Source organism: Ruditapes philippinarum, unplaced genomic scaffold, assembly GCF_026571515.1.
Source record: "Ruditapes philippinarum isolate M1 unplaced genomic scaffold, ASM2657151v2 ctg1987_1_1_1_1, whole genome shotgun sequence".
NCBI classification, from domain to species: domain Eukaryota; kingdom Metazoa; phylum Mollusca; class Bivalvia; order Venerida; family Veneridae; genus Ruditapes; species Ruditapes philippinarum.
Genome location: NW_026862637.1, coordinates 48,161 through 62,554, shown reverse-complemented (window position 1 = coordinate 62,554; position 14,394 = coordinate 48,161). Strand labels below are relative to the sequence as shown.

General features: G+C 33.9%; 1 protein-coding gene across 1 annotated transcript in view; it reads left to right on the top strand.

Moving 5' to 3' along the window:
- Positions 1-877: 877 nt before the first annotated feature.
- LOC132719668 (synaptojanin-1-like) overlaps positions 878-14,394 on the top strand; it is a gene marked incomplete at its 3' end in the record, with an annotated part of 60,187 nt that continues 46,670 nt past the window's right edge. Inside the window, 8 exon segments of the mRNA XM_060703478.1 lie at positions 878-1,185; positions 1,975-2,200; positions 3,785-4,027; positions 4,288-4,457; positions 6,533-6,614; positions 7,717-7,872; positions 8,954-9,110; positions 13,945-14,133. Coding sequence (XP_060559461.1) covers positions 878-1,185; positions 1,975-2,200; positions 3,785-4,027; positions 4,288-4,457; positions 6,533-6,614; positions 7,717-7,872; positions 8,954-9,110; positions 13,945-14,133 — 1,531 coding nt within the window.

Genomic DNA, 14,394 nt, shown 5'->3' with positions numbered 1-14,394 from the left:
CAGAATTTCTGATATATTATATTTTTTTTTAATTTGTTTTTATATCTGCAGCTTATATCTATCAGTTAAGTTTTTTCTCATTGATAAAACAATGTTTATGAATAAATAATTAGTTAAAATAATATGAATATTTAGAAATTATTTTTAAAATTATCAAACTGTCATGTGACACGCTTGGTGGCAGTGGTTAGATAAACTATCAATAAACCTTAATATTCACTTATAAACTATATACAGAATATTCTGTTTGTAGCATATAAGCATATTAACAATGTATATTGATTGTGTGTTTATAATGCCTGTGTAACTTACAGGTTCTTTTTTTATGCCCCCACAAAGTGGGAGCATATAGCGTCGCACTTGTCCGTCCGTCTGTCGTCCGTCTGTCCGTACGTTCCGAAATCTTGTGAACGCAACTCCTCTCAAACCGGATGGCAGATTTTGCTTAAACTTCCAGGGATGAACAACCTTAATGTGTAGATGGTAGTAAAGGAAGGAATTTTTGCTGCGATCAAATTTAACAGAATTATGGCCCTTTGTTGATTTATTCACTATATACTTATGATGTAGAAATTTTGTGAACGCAACTCCTCTTAAACCGGATGGCAGATTTTGCTTAAACTTCTAGGGATGAACAACCTTAATGTATAGATGGTAGTAAAGGAAGGAATTTTTGCTGCGACCAAATTTAACAGAATTATGGAACTTTGTTGATTTTTAGTTTTCAACTTGTGGCAATGTAGTCCAAAAAATATTTGACCTAGAGTCATAAGATTGACAGAACAGTGGCGTGTAGGGGGCATCCGTGTCCTATGGACACATTTCTAGTTTTTTTTGATATTGTAATTCTTAAAGTTACAGAATTTCGGTTTATGACATGTCACAATATATTATATTCCTAATTACTGTCTTTTTAGGTGAAGAAAATGTGTTGTACCTAGTTCTAGTAACTGGCTGTGTTTCAGTAGGTAAAATAAGTGACTCTGAGATATTTTGCATCACAGCAACGCAGTTTGTCTCGTTACAAAACCGACCAAATGATGAGGAAAGGATCATTGGTGTTCGAAACCTGTTTAATTCTCGAACTTTTTATTTCTCGTGGTCGTCAACGGGAAATCAGTGGGATCTCACATTGTGTGCTCAGAGAAAACTGCAAGAGCATGAGACGGATAACAGATTCTTTTGGTAAGAATAGAAATAGTTTGTTCTGATACAGTTGTGTAATAATGAACCTATTCAGCGATGAATTGATATGCCCCCACTTTAAGAAGAGGGGGTATATTGCTTTGCATTTGGCTGTCTGTCCGTCCGTAGACCAAATGGTTTCCAAGTGATAATCTAAGAACCCTTAGGCCTAGGAACTTCAAACTTGGTATGGTGATTGGTCATGACCAGTAGATGACCCCTATTGATTATGGGGTCAAAGGTCAAGGTCACATTGACCTTGTAGGTAAAAACGGTTTCCGATCAATAACTAAAGAACACTTAGGCCTAGGAACTTCAAACTTGGTATTGTGTTTGGTCATGACCAGTAGATGACCCCTTTTGATTTTGGGGTCAATGGGTCAAAGGTCAAGGTCACATTGACCTTGTAGGTGAAAACAGTTTCCGATCAATAACTAAAGAACACTTAGGCCTAGGAACTTCAAACTTGGTATGGTGATTGGTCATGACCAGTAGATGACCCCTACTGGTTTTGGGGTCAAGTGGTCAAAGGTCAAGGTCACATTGACCTTGTAGATAAAAACGGTTTCCGATCAATAACTAAAGAATGCTTAGGCGAAGGAACTTCAAACTTGCAAAATACTCTGCCAGATTATAACAAAATACTCTGCCAGATTATAACAAAATACTCTGCCAGATTATAACAAAATACACTGCCAGTATTTGGGAAAGAATGAAAAAAGTTTAAATAAATTTACAAGTTCCTCCAGTAAATTTGTTTAACTTTTTTATATGACATTCCCATTTCAGGAACAGATCGCTGCATGTACACTTCCAAAGGTTTGGCATTGATTGCTCAACATGGCTCTTCAAGGCTATATGTGGAGGGGTGGAGATTCGAACAGTTTATGCTGCTCATCGGCAGGCCAAGGCCTGTCTTATATCACGTCTAAGTTGTGAGAGGGCTGGTACCCGCTTCAACGTTAGAGGAACCAATGATGATGGGCATGTAGCTAATTTCTGTGAAACTGAGCAAGTGAGTCTTAATATCAGGCATATTAATCCTGATCTTTTATATGTTAAATTTTCCACATAGCCAAACCTTAGTTAAAGATCACCTCGGATTATTTGAATGATGAAACCTATATGATCACCTTTCTTCAGGTACCACTGTACAATAAAGGCTATCTCAACCATTTCCAATGTCTTACTTTTTACTAACAGGTTTGATTGCCCAACCAATATGTGTTGGACAATAATAAATAGAGGATATTCAAGTTTTTTCTATAAATACATGATTTATTTTTCATCGAGGGGTATTAAAATAAAATTTCCTAGTGGTACCCGATAATATGGAATTTTCCATGCCACAGATGAAAATAATCATGGTATTTATAGAAAAACTAAATTTTCTGTTATTAATACCATTTTTCCCTTTTGCATAAATTTTAAAACTTTTTTTTTTTTTTTTTTTTTTTTTTTTTTTTTTTTTTTTTTTTTTTTTTTTTTTTTTTTTTTTTTTTTTTCCCCCCCCCCCCCCCCCCCCCCCCCCCCCCCCCCCCCCATAGTGACTTGGATTTCATGTGAGGAATATCCAGCGGAAAACATGGGTGGTTTTTGTGCCCTTTTGTGCCTGAAATAAAGCAGGGAGGGGCAACTGAGGTCTTCCTCCACAAGTAAAGCTGGAACGTCTCGATATGACCTATACTTTGTCGATGTGACATAAAACCCAATCAAACAAACAAACAAATATTTCTTGAAAAAAGAAATTTATTACATGCTTTTCGGTGGTTTATAGAAATATATCAGTGAAATAAAAAACTGATAATTCACTGTTTGAAACAGTGAAATTATCAATTTGATATATTTAACTGTTTTGAATTTAAGCTTGTTACGTTGTTTCTGTAAAATACCAGCGTGCACAGTACTGACCAGCGTGCACAGTACTGGAAACCAACTTAATGACGTGACGTTGTAAATGACTTCATGTTTTATTTATTATTTGGCACATTTTCCAATTAGTATTAGGTTAAAGTGTCTTTTTAAACTTTTATTTGCATATAATAAAAGAAAATTTCTTAAGTTTAGTGTAAGATTGGAATATATTTCACCGAGTGAGCACCAAAAGGTTTATTTCATGAGTGGCGCAGCAAATATCCTCTAGTTAACCTTTCTAAATCAACAGAACTTTTTGTTTACTAAATGGGTTGGCTCTGTGTAGAGAAAGATAGTGAAAGATTATCTCCCTTTAAAGCACAGATTTTTAATTTAGAGATAGCTCAGGACCCTTATTACCTTTTAGGGGACTTGGGCTGGGGCCCTCAGGTATGGGATATTTGTGTTGTTGTGAAGAAAATGGGACAATACTCATAAGTATTATAGATTTAATTGATGGGAGGGGGTGAGGCTTTAAATGAAAAACAGGGAAGAAATATGAATTTATTGGGAAGGGGAATTACATTAGACACATCTGCACATTGACTTTCATTTGACATGCTGAAATATGACATTGACTCTCAAATTTCCAAGACACTTCTTTATTATGGCAAAGTTCAATTGTATAGTAACAAAAAATCTAATTCTGTTATATTAATGCAGTGGCATAGTAATTTTTTTTCAGGTTATATTTCTAGAGAATCAGATAGCATCATTTCTTCAAACCAGAGGATCTGTACCTTTGTTCTGGGAACAGCCTGGTATCCAAGTGGGTTCTCATAAGGTAAAGATGTCCCGAGGGTACGAAACAAGCGCTCCAGCATTTGAACGGCACCTAGCTGCTATAAAACAACAGTATGGAGAACAAGTGATCGTGAACCTACTTGGTAGTAAAGAAGGCGAACATATGCTCAGTCAGGCGTTTCTGGTAAGGGTTACTTCCCTTGTTAATTATTTGACATTAAGCTCAATTGACAGAGCTTTAGGTCTTTGAAATTTGGTTGAGGCTTGATTCTGTGGAGTAAATTGAAATTAAATTTTATAGATATCTTCAGTGAACTTATTAGTTTAATTTCTGTGAACTTAGGTAGCAAGATTCTCCCAACTTAGTTAGCTTGCTAAGAAGAGATATAATTGTAAAAAGGCAAAGTAAAATAAGAGAATGGGTTTTATATATATATATTGTAGGCTCACCATAAAGCATCAAGATTTGCTCTAGACATTCCCCTGATTATGTTTGACTACCATACAGAGTGCCGTGGTGGAAACTTGAAAAATCTTGAGAAACTGAGACAGCAACTAGCCAAATACATTGACAAGTTTGAGTACTTCTACAGTGACAATGGTGAAGTAAAGAGGTATTATTCAGGGTTACGCAAGATTCCTGCATCCATACACATAAAATCAGCATCTGGACCCGTTATATTTAAAGCCATGCTTCTTTCAGGACGCACATTGTCATTATGTCCCTGACTTGCACTTTTTATGCTTTTTAGCTCGACTATTCGATAAGAATAAGTAGAGCTATTGTAGTCACCCGAGCGTCGGCGTCGGCGTCGGCGTAACCACTTATGTTAAAGTTTTTGTAATAGTTCAAATATTTTCAAAGTCCATTGACATATGGCTTTGAAACTTTGCACACTTGTTCACCATCATGACCCCAACCTATAGACAGGAGGAGGTAACTGTATCAAGCATTTTGACAGAATTATGCCCCTTTTTCGACTTAGAATTTACGTTAAAGTTTTTGTAATAGTTCAAATATTTTCAAAGTCCATTGACATATGGCTTTGAAACTTTGCACACTTGTTCACCATCATGACCCCAACCTGTAGACAGGAGTAGGTAACTGTATCAAGCATTTTGACAGAATTATGCCCTTTTTCGACTTAGAATTTACGTTAAAGTTTTTGTAATAGTTCAAATATTTTCAAAGTCCATTGACATATGGCTTTGAAACTTTGCACACTTGTTCACCATCATTACCCCAACCTGTAAACAGGAGGAGGTAACTGTATCAAGCATTTTGACAGAATTATGCCCCTTTTTCGACTTAGAATTTACGTTAAAGTTTTTGTAATAGTTCAAATATTTTCAAAGTCCATTGACATATGGCTTTGAAACTTTGCACACTTGTTCACCATCATTACCCCAACCTGTAAACAGGAGGAGGTAACTGTATCAAGCATTTTGACAGAATTATGCCCCTTTTTCGACTTAGAATTTACGTTAAAGTTTTTGTAATAGTTCAAATATTTTCAAAGTCCATTGACATATGGCTTTGAAACTTTGCACACTTGTTCACCATCATGACCCCAACCTGTAGACAGGAGTAGATAACTGTATTAAGCATTTTGACAGAATTATGCCCCTTTTTCGACTTAGAATTTACGTTAAAGTTTTTGTAATAGTTCAAATATTTTCAAAGTCCATTGACATATGGCTTTGAAACTTTGCACACTTGTTCACCATCATTACCCCAACCTGTAAACAGGAGTAGGTAACTGTATCAAGCATTATTTTTTACTATCAAGCACTAGAATAGTCGAGCGTTGCTGTCCTACCGACAGCTCTTGTTATTCTCGAAGAAGTTTGTGAAAAGAACTTAAAAGATATTTACCAACATTATTTTGGAGAAGTCAAATAAATACCAGTAAATGTTGTCTTCAAAAATTTATATCTGATTTTTGCTGTAAATCATAAATTTGAAATCTTTGTTTTACGATATCTGTTAGCCGATGAAAAACAGTCTTTAAATACATGTATTAAAAAAAAAGATATTAAATCTAATGTTATTGAAATCAACACCTATGTGAAACAATTGTGAAAGTTCCTGCAGAAAACAGACAATTTTTCATTTGTCACATATTTTCGCAATGCCGCATTTAATAATTAAAAAATCATCAACAAAAAGCTATGTTTTGAGTTAAAAGGTGTGTAACAACATTTTATTTCCAGTGTTTTATTGTAATATATCAGATGATTATATTCTGATAAACCACTAGTGAAATTTATAAAATACAATTTTCTCCGTAGCCGGACTATATCTGAATGCAGATGAAAAGAAAATCATAAATAAATGGAATTACAGGCAGAAATATATGCTGTCATGCATAAATTTTGCTTCTTTAGGAAAAGAAAGTCTATGTCATCATACATTATGTTAAAAACGTAACAAAATTAGAAAAATTTAACAGACCTATATTTCAAAATTGACAATTAATGTGATGACATCACAAAAGAGAATGTGCGACATTACGCGGTAAAATCAGTAACATGTATCTGTGAATTTACGACGTCTTTCCTGCTGACATGTTGATGAAAGGTGATGTAAGCCTAAGATTGGTTGTACGACCAAATCTTAGCTACAACTACTACATACTACTGTTTATAAATCATAAAAGAATGTAAGTAAGTCTTTTTTTCATCACAGGTATCAAACCGGTACAGTGCGGACAAATTGTCTAGATTGTTTGGACAGAACTAACGCAACACAATGCATGATAGGTCTACAGGTATGTTAGATAAAGTGTGGTGTAGGGGGTTAAACATTTGGGCAATCAGAACGTCCTCGGCTATTATCTATAATAACTTCGGAAATAATACGGAGTGAAAGTAATTCTACCACATGGTGTCAGATGAAATCATAATGAGAGAGAAAATGTAAAAAGAATGTACATATAATTGACATCCAAAGAATTTTTAAAAAAAATTAGTCTGTTTCGGTACAATTATGATTGAAAATATGTCTGACAACTATTTTTAATTTAAATATGCCCACTTACATACAATTTTAAACAAATGCATCTAAATGTCAAGAAGTTGGTACTTTGTACATTCGGTTTCTACAACCAGAATAATAAATATACAAATAATGTATTGTTTGCTTTTGTATTTATGAATTCACTTATTATAAAGATGGGCATTTCCTTGATATATTGGAAATAAACTTGTCAAAAACTCCAAGCATTAAATTACTATTTGTTTACATTTTTAGTTTCTTAGCGTAAGTTAGACCGAAATACCGTATCCGTTTTGTGTATTCATACTATTGTGTTCGAGGTCCTTCTCTGAAGACTGCCGTAAAGGGTCGAAAAGCTGCGATTGGTATTTGGGGTTTTAGATTTGAATCCTATAAGTAGTTAGATTCTCTTTCAACAGATATTCTTGTTTAAAGTTAAAGCTACATATTCTATGACTCAAATGGTTGTTTGAATGTTTCTGAAATAAAATGTTATCAAAACATAAAATTTCACTACTGACTGGCTCATGAATACATTTATATTGAACTAAATAATTAAGTAATGTCTTGCTCGACGAAAAGCCATATTTATAGTAAAATATTTGCACTTTTATCTTGCTGTACAACTGAACCCTACAGAAGAATCACTGCCGTACATTGAGCTTATCGACGTTTGATAACTGATTAGTGTCAAGTGACGTTAATGAAAATACCTGATGACATTGACAGAGGCGTAACAGTTTAAAATGTTGACCGGTCAACAGTTCATTTCATCATTGCGCATGCACAGGGTTTCAGCGGTTCAATTAAACAGTTGTAAATTAGAAATTAGTATTTATAGAAGACATTAGGTAATGTTTTGTTTTATTTGTCAGATATTACTGAAACAATTAGAGAGTCTGGATATTTCCAACAAACCACAGATGGTGTCCCGATTCACTGAGATATATAAACAGATCTGGGTGCTCAATGGTGACCACATTAGTATGATCTATGCAGGAACAGGGGCCCTAGGTGGTGGAAGGTCAAAGGTGAGTTGCACATGTATATCCTTGACCATGATGGCATGGTAACACTGTTTACCAGTATAGGAAAATCAGTTTAAATTTTTAACATCCAATCAAAAATCTGAAATGATGTTAAAATCTCTCTCAAATTTCAACTTCAGTATATTTTCAACCATGATATACCAGCATTATGTTCGCAGCATTTATAGCGGAGTGGTTAAGGTTGTTGACTTTAAACCACTTGCCTCTTAGCCCTGTAGGTTCGGAACCGCAAATGCTTTGAAATCACCTCATTTTAGCAGCATCCATGGTGGAGTGACACCACACATGCTTTGAAATCACCTCATTTTAGCAGCATCCATAGCAGAGTGGTACCACACATGCTTTGAAATCACCTCATTTTAGCAGTATCTGTAGTGGAGTGACACCACACATGCTTTGAAATCACCTCATTTTAGCAGCATCCATAGCGGAGTGGTACCACAAATGCTTTGAAATCACCTCATTTAAGAAGCATCCATAGTGGAGTGGTACCCCACATGCTTTGAAATCACCTCATTTTAGCAGTATCTGTAGTGGAGTGGTACCACATGCTTTGAAATCACCTCATTTTAGCAGCATCCATAGCGGAGTGGTACCACAAATGCTTTGAAATCACCTCATTTTAGCAGCATCAATAGCAGAGTGGTATCATTCAATCTTTGAAATCACCTTATTTTAGCAGCATCCATAGCGGAGTGATACCACACATGCTTTGAAACACCTCATTTTAGCATCTTTATGAATGATACTTTGTACCCAGGATGATGTCCTTTAGCTGTCTTTTAAAAAAAAATATTTCATTAAAGTGAACTATTCAAAATATTGTAAAGGTTGACTATTTCAAATATGGTAAAATATGCAAGAAAAAATGCTCTGACAAGTGTTTGTGGATCACAGACAGCGGCAGATACCCTAGAAACAGATATTTGTATCTGAACTGCAACACTTGACTGATTTTTTAACATTAAACATACTATACATCACTTTCAGTTTGTCCTTATTGGAAGATAAACATTGAAAGTTTTTATGATAATTATGTAAAATTTGTATATTTTTTTGCCAGACATCAGATGCCGCAAGATCAGCCTCACGTACAATACAGAACAACTTCCTTGACAACACTAAACAGGAAGCCATTGATATTCTGTTGCTAGGCAGCACATTGAGAGGCGAGCTGGCAGACAAGGCTCGGGCATTACTTACAACCAAGAGAATGAATGGTATACCAAAATTACTTTATAATAATGAATGGTATACCAAAATTACTTTATAATAATGAATGTTAAACCAAAATTACTTTTTAAAAATTAATATTATACCAAAATTATTTTATGAGAATAAATGAAATTCAAACATTATTTATGATTATGAATGATATACCAAAATTACTTACAATAATGAATGATATACCAAAATTACCTTATGATGATGAAAGATTTAGCAAAATTATTTTTTTTATAAAAATGAATGTTAGACCAAAATTATTTAAGAAATAATATATCCAAAACTGTGATTTTATTGCTCAATAACATCACTGTTAGTTTGGATGTGGGGAATTATATCATGAGGGTGTAGCCGGAGTGATATAATGATGCGCATCCGACTGACAAACAGTGATTTTATCAAGCAATAAAATAATTATTTTATGATAATGAATATTATACCAAAATTATTTTATGATAATGAATGATATACCAATTAGACTGCTACAAATGTACTAAAAATGCAAATTAAATGAAACTTAATAGGTTTGATTGGTACCTCAATACTTGCGCATATTAAATAAGTTTTCTGGTTAAATGATTTGGCTGAGTTATGACCTTTTATAATTTTTGTTTCTCCTACACAGTAGCTGCAACATGCAATGGCCTATCATCAGGCAACACATGTGATTATGGATCATTCTTGTTACTATTTGACATGCATTTCACAAAATCATTGTTCAACAGATTATAAAATAGCAGCAAATTGTTCAAGAATATTTTTAGTCCCCTACCGGTTTAACCAGAGGGGACTTTAGGTTTACCCTCCGTCCGTCTGTCCGTCTGTCTGTCTGTCCGTCTGTCTGTCTGTCAGTCCGTCAGTCCGTCCGTCCACAAAACTGGATCCCGCGATAACGCAAAAAGTACTGAAAATATTTTTATGAAACTTGATATATGGATAGATGGCAGTATGGAGATTATGCACGTCTTTTTTTTTTCTTCCTATGTTGAAAATTCTGGTTGCTATGGCAACAAATAGTCTGAAAATATGGCAAATTTAACACATAAACTGGATCCAGTGATAACTCAAAAAGTACTGAAAATATTTTTATGAAACTTGAAATATGGGTAGATGGCAGTCTGGAGATTATGCACATCTATTTCTTTTCTTCCTATGTTGAAAATTCTGGTTGCTATGGCAACACATATCCTGAATTTCAAGATTTCTGATTTAAATTTTTCAGCTTTTTCACTATATGTTCTTTATTTCTTAAGGTGTTTACTTCAAACTTTAAATATAAGTTCCTGGTCATCAACCACATCATATGTGACAAGGTTTATAACTCTAGCACAAAAAATATCAATATTACCTCCCTTGAACTTAGATTTTTTAGGGGAAAAAATGTTGTCTTTTTTAAATAACTTCTTTATTTCCTAATGTATCTACTTCAAACTTCATATATATGTTTCTTATTATCACTCGACATTTTTGAGAAGGTTAAATACTCTAGCAAGACTATTTCCAGAATTATGTCCCCCTTGAACTTAGATTTTCTTCGAGAAACTGGTATTTTCACTCCAACTTCTTCATTCCTTATAGGATTTACTTTAAAATCCCACATCGTAATAATATGACAAGGTTGTATAAACATAATTTCCTTACTAAGCATGGAAACTTAACACATTACTGTGATATAGACAAACTTATTTTATTATGTTTTTCGGTCGATATTTTCAAATACAGACTTCATCCTCAAATTCATTATAAATGGCAATACACAGGAGTGTATGACAATTAAAGAACTTTTTGAGGGACCGGTAGGGGACTACTGTATTGCCCGCAATACTATCAAATGCTTGTATTCTTTTAACATACATTATTATACAATTATTAGTCCCCTACCGGTTTAACCAGAGGGGACTTTAGGTTTACCCTCCGTCCGTCTGTCCGTCTGTCTGTCTGTCAGTCTGTCAGTCCGTCAGTCCGTCCGTCCACAAAACTGGATCCCGCGATAACGCAAAAAGTACTGAAAATATTTTTATGAAACTTGATATATGGATAGATGGCAGTATGGAGATTATGCACGTCTTTTTTTTTTTCTTCCTATGTTGAAAATTCTGGTTGCTATGGCAACAAATAGTCTGAAAATATGGCAAATTTAACACATAAACTGGATCCAGTGATAACTCAAAAAGTACTGAAAATATTTTTATGAAACTTGAAATATGGGTAGATGGCAGTCTGGAGATTATGCACATCTATTTCTTTTCTTCCTATGTTGAAAATTCTGGTTGCTATGGCAACACATATCCTGAATTTCAAGATTTCTGATTTAAATTTTTCAGCTTTTTCACTATATGTTCTTTATTTCTTAAGGTGTTTACTTCAAACTTTAAATATAAGTTCCTGGTCATCAACCACATCATATGTGACAAGGTTTATAACTCTAGCACAAAAAATATCAATATTACCTCCCTTGAACTTAGATTTTTTAGGGGAAAAAATGTTGTCTTTTTTAAATAACTTCTTTATTTCCTAATGTATCTACTTCAAACTTCATATATATGTTTCTTATTATCACTCGACATTTTTGAGAAGGTTAAATACTCTAGCAAGACTATTTCCAGAATTATGTCCCCCTTGAACTTAGATTTTCTTCGAGAAACTGGTATTTTCACTCCAACTTCTTCATTCCTTATAGGATTTACTTTAAAATCCCACATCGTAATAATATGACAAGGTTGTATAAACATAATTTCCTTACTAAGCATGGAAACTTAACACATTACTGTGATATAGACAAACTTATTTTATTATGTTTTGTGGTCGATATTTTCAAATACAGACTTCATCCTCAAATTCATTATAAATGGCAATACACAGGAGTGTATGACAATTAAAGAACTTTTTGAGGGACCGGTAGGGGACTACTGTATTGCCCGCAATACTATCAAATGCTTGTATTCTTTTAACATACATTATTATACAATTATTAGTCCCCTACCGGTTTAACCAGAGGGGACTTTAGGTTTACCCTCCGTCCGTCTGTCCGTCTGTCTGTCTGTCTGTCTGTCAGTCTGTCAGTCCGTCAGTCCGTCCGTCCACAAAACTGGATCCCGCGATAACGCAAAAAGTACTGAAAATATTTTTATGAAACTTGATATATGGATAGATGGCAGTATGGAGATTATGCACGTCTTTTTTTTTTCTTCCTATGTTGAAAATTCTGGTTGCTATGGCAACAAATAGTCTGAAAATATGGCAAATTTAACACATAAACTGGATCCAGTGATAACTCAAAAAGTACTGAAAATATTTTTATGAAACTTGAAATATGGGTAGATGGCAGTCTGGAGATTATGCACATCTTTTTCTTTTCTTCCTATGTTGAAAATTCTGGTTGCTATGGCAACACATATCCTGAATTTCAAGATTTCTGATTTAAATTTTTCAGCTTTTTCACTATATGTTCTTTATTTCTTAAGGTGTTTACTTCAAACTTTAAATATAAGTTCCTGGTCATCAACCACATCATATGTGACAAGGTTTATAACTCTAGCACAAAAAATATCAATATTACCTCCCTTGAACTTAGATTTTTTAGGGGAAAAAATGTTGTCTTTTTTAAATAACTTCTTTATTTCCTAATGTATCTACTTCAAACTTCATATATATGTTTCTTATTATCACTCGACATTTTTGAGAAGGTTAAATACTCTAGCAAGACTATTTCCAGAATTATGTCCCCCTTGAACTTAGATTTTCTTCGAGAAACTGGTATTTTCACTCCAACTTCTTCATTCCTTATAGGATTTACTTTAAAATCCCACATCGTAATAATATGACAAGGTTGTATAAACATAATTTCCTTACTAAGCATGGAAACTTAACACATTACTGTGATATAGACAAACTTATTTTATTATGTTTTTCGGTCGATATTTTCAAATACAGACTTCATCCTCAAATTCATTATAAATGGCAATACACAGGAGTGTATGACAATTAAAGAACTTTTTGAGGGACCGGTAGGGGACTACTGTATTGCCCGCAATACTATCAAATGCTTGTATTCTTTTAACATACATTATTATACAATTATTGACTAGTGAGCCATTGAATATGATGTGATATTCACCGGCAGATGACATATTGACTGAGGCGATAGCCGAGGTCAATATGACTTTCTGCCGGTGAATATCACATCATGTTCATTGGCTCACTAGTCAATAATTGTTTTATTATATGAATAGGCTATAAGAAATAAAAAAATCACAAAACGTACAACCTTATATACATGTACAAATTTTGCCTCGTGTTCAAAGCGCGAGAAAAAAGACGCACGTGTTAGGCGTGTAACGACTACGCGAACGCTGCGCATACAAAAATAATGCAAGTTTATACTCATCTTTGCGGTGTAGCCTTTAAGTATAATAGTAAAGTAATGATATTTTAATCGAGAAATATGCCATAAAGAACAAAAAGCAACAATTATTTTTAATGAGTCTCAATCTATTTTTAGACTGGGAAAATCCAATTCAGCCAGTGAATATGATACTACACCCAGTGAATATGATTTTAAAAAAAGTTCTGTTGACTTCTGTTTGGACCAATGAGATTGCAGCTATATTTAGATCATATAATAATCATGTATATTAAATAACAGAGATGCTAGAATGTTTTCGAGGACCAACAATAAGAATGTATGGAAACAACATAATTTTAGTGTTAAAAAATTTCATGGGATATATTTAATAATTTTATACCCTTAAAAAATGCATGAACCTTAAAATATTTACTGTGAAAAAATATTTGTAATGTTGCAATAATTTGTTTTATGCTTTATTCCAGCATCTCCAATGATTTTAAACAATGTTGTAAACAGGTACAAGGAATATGTGGAAACATCGACAGTTCGTGTTTGCATAGGGACGTGGAACGTAAATGGTGGCAAGCATTTTAGGAGTATAGCATTTAAACATCAATCTATGAATGATTGGCTGTTAGATGCTCCCAGAATCCTATCAGAATCTGGTTCTGGTAAGTGGCTTTAAACTTTAACGGTAATACGAGGGTTGTTCAAAAAGTAATAGGACTGCAGCTCTACTGTTCACATTTTTAAATTTACGTACAAAATTTTACATGAGACAAATCTCGGAACATGTTCTCTTTAAACAGTGAAAAAAATCAAAACAAAATGTAAACAAATGAAATTTCTGTGAAATTTTCAAATGACAAGGGGTACGAAACGCGGCGCACGCTAACAATACAATAATTGACGTTCATGACGTCGTAAAATAA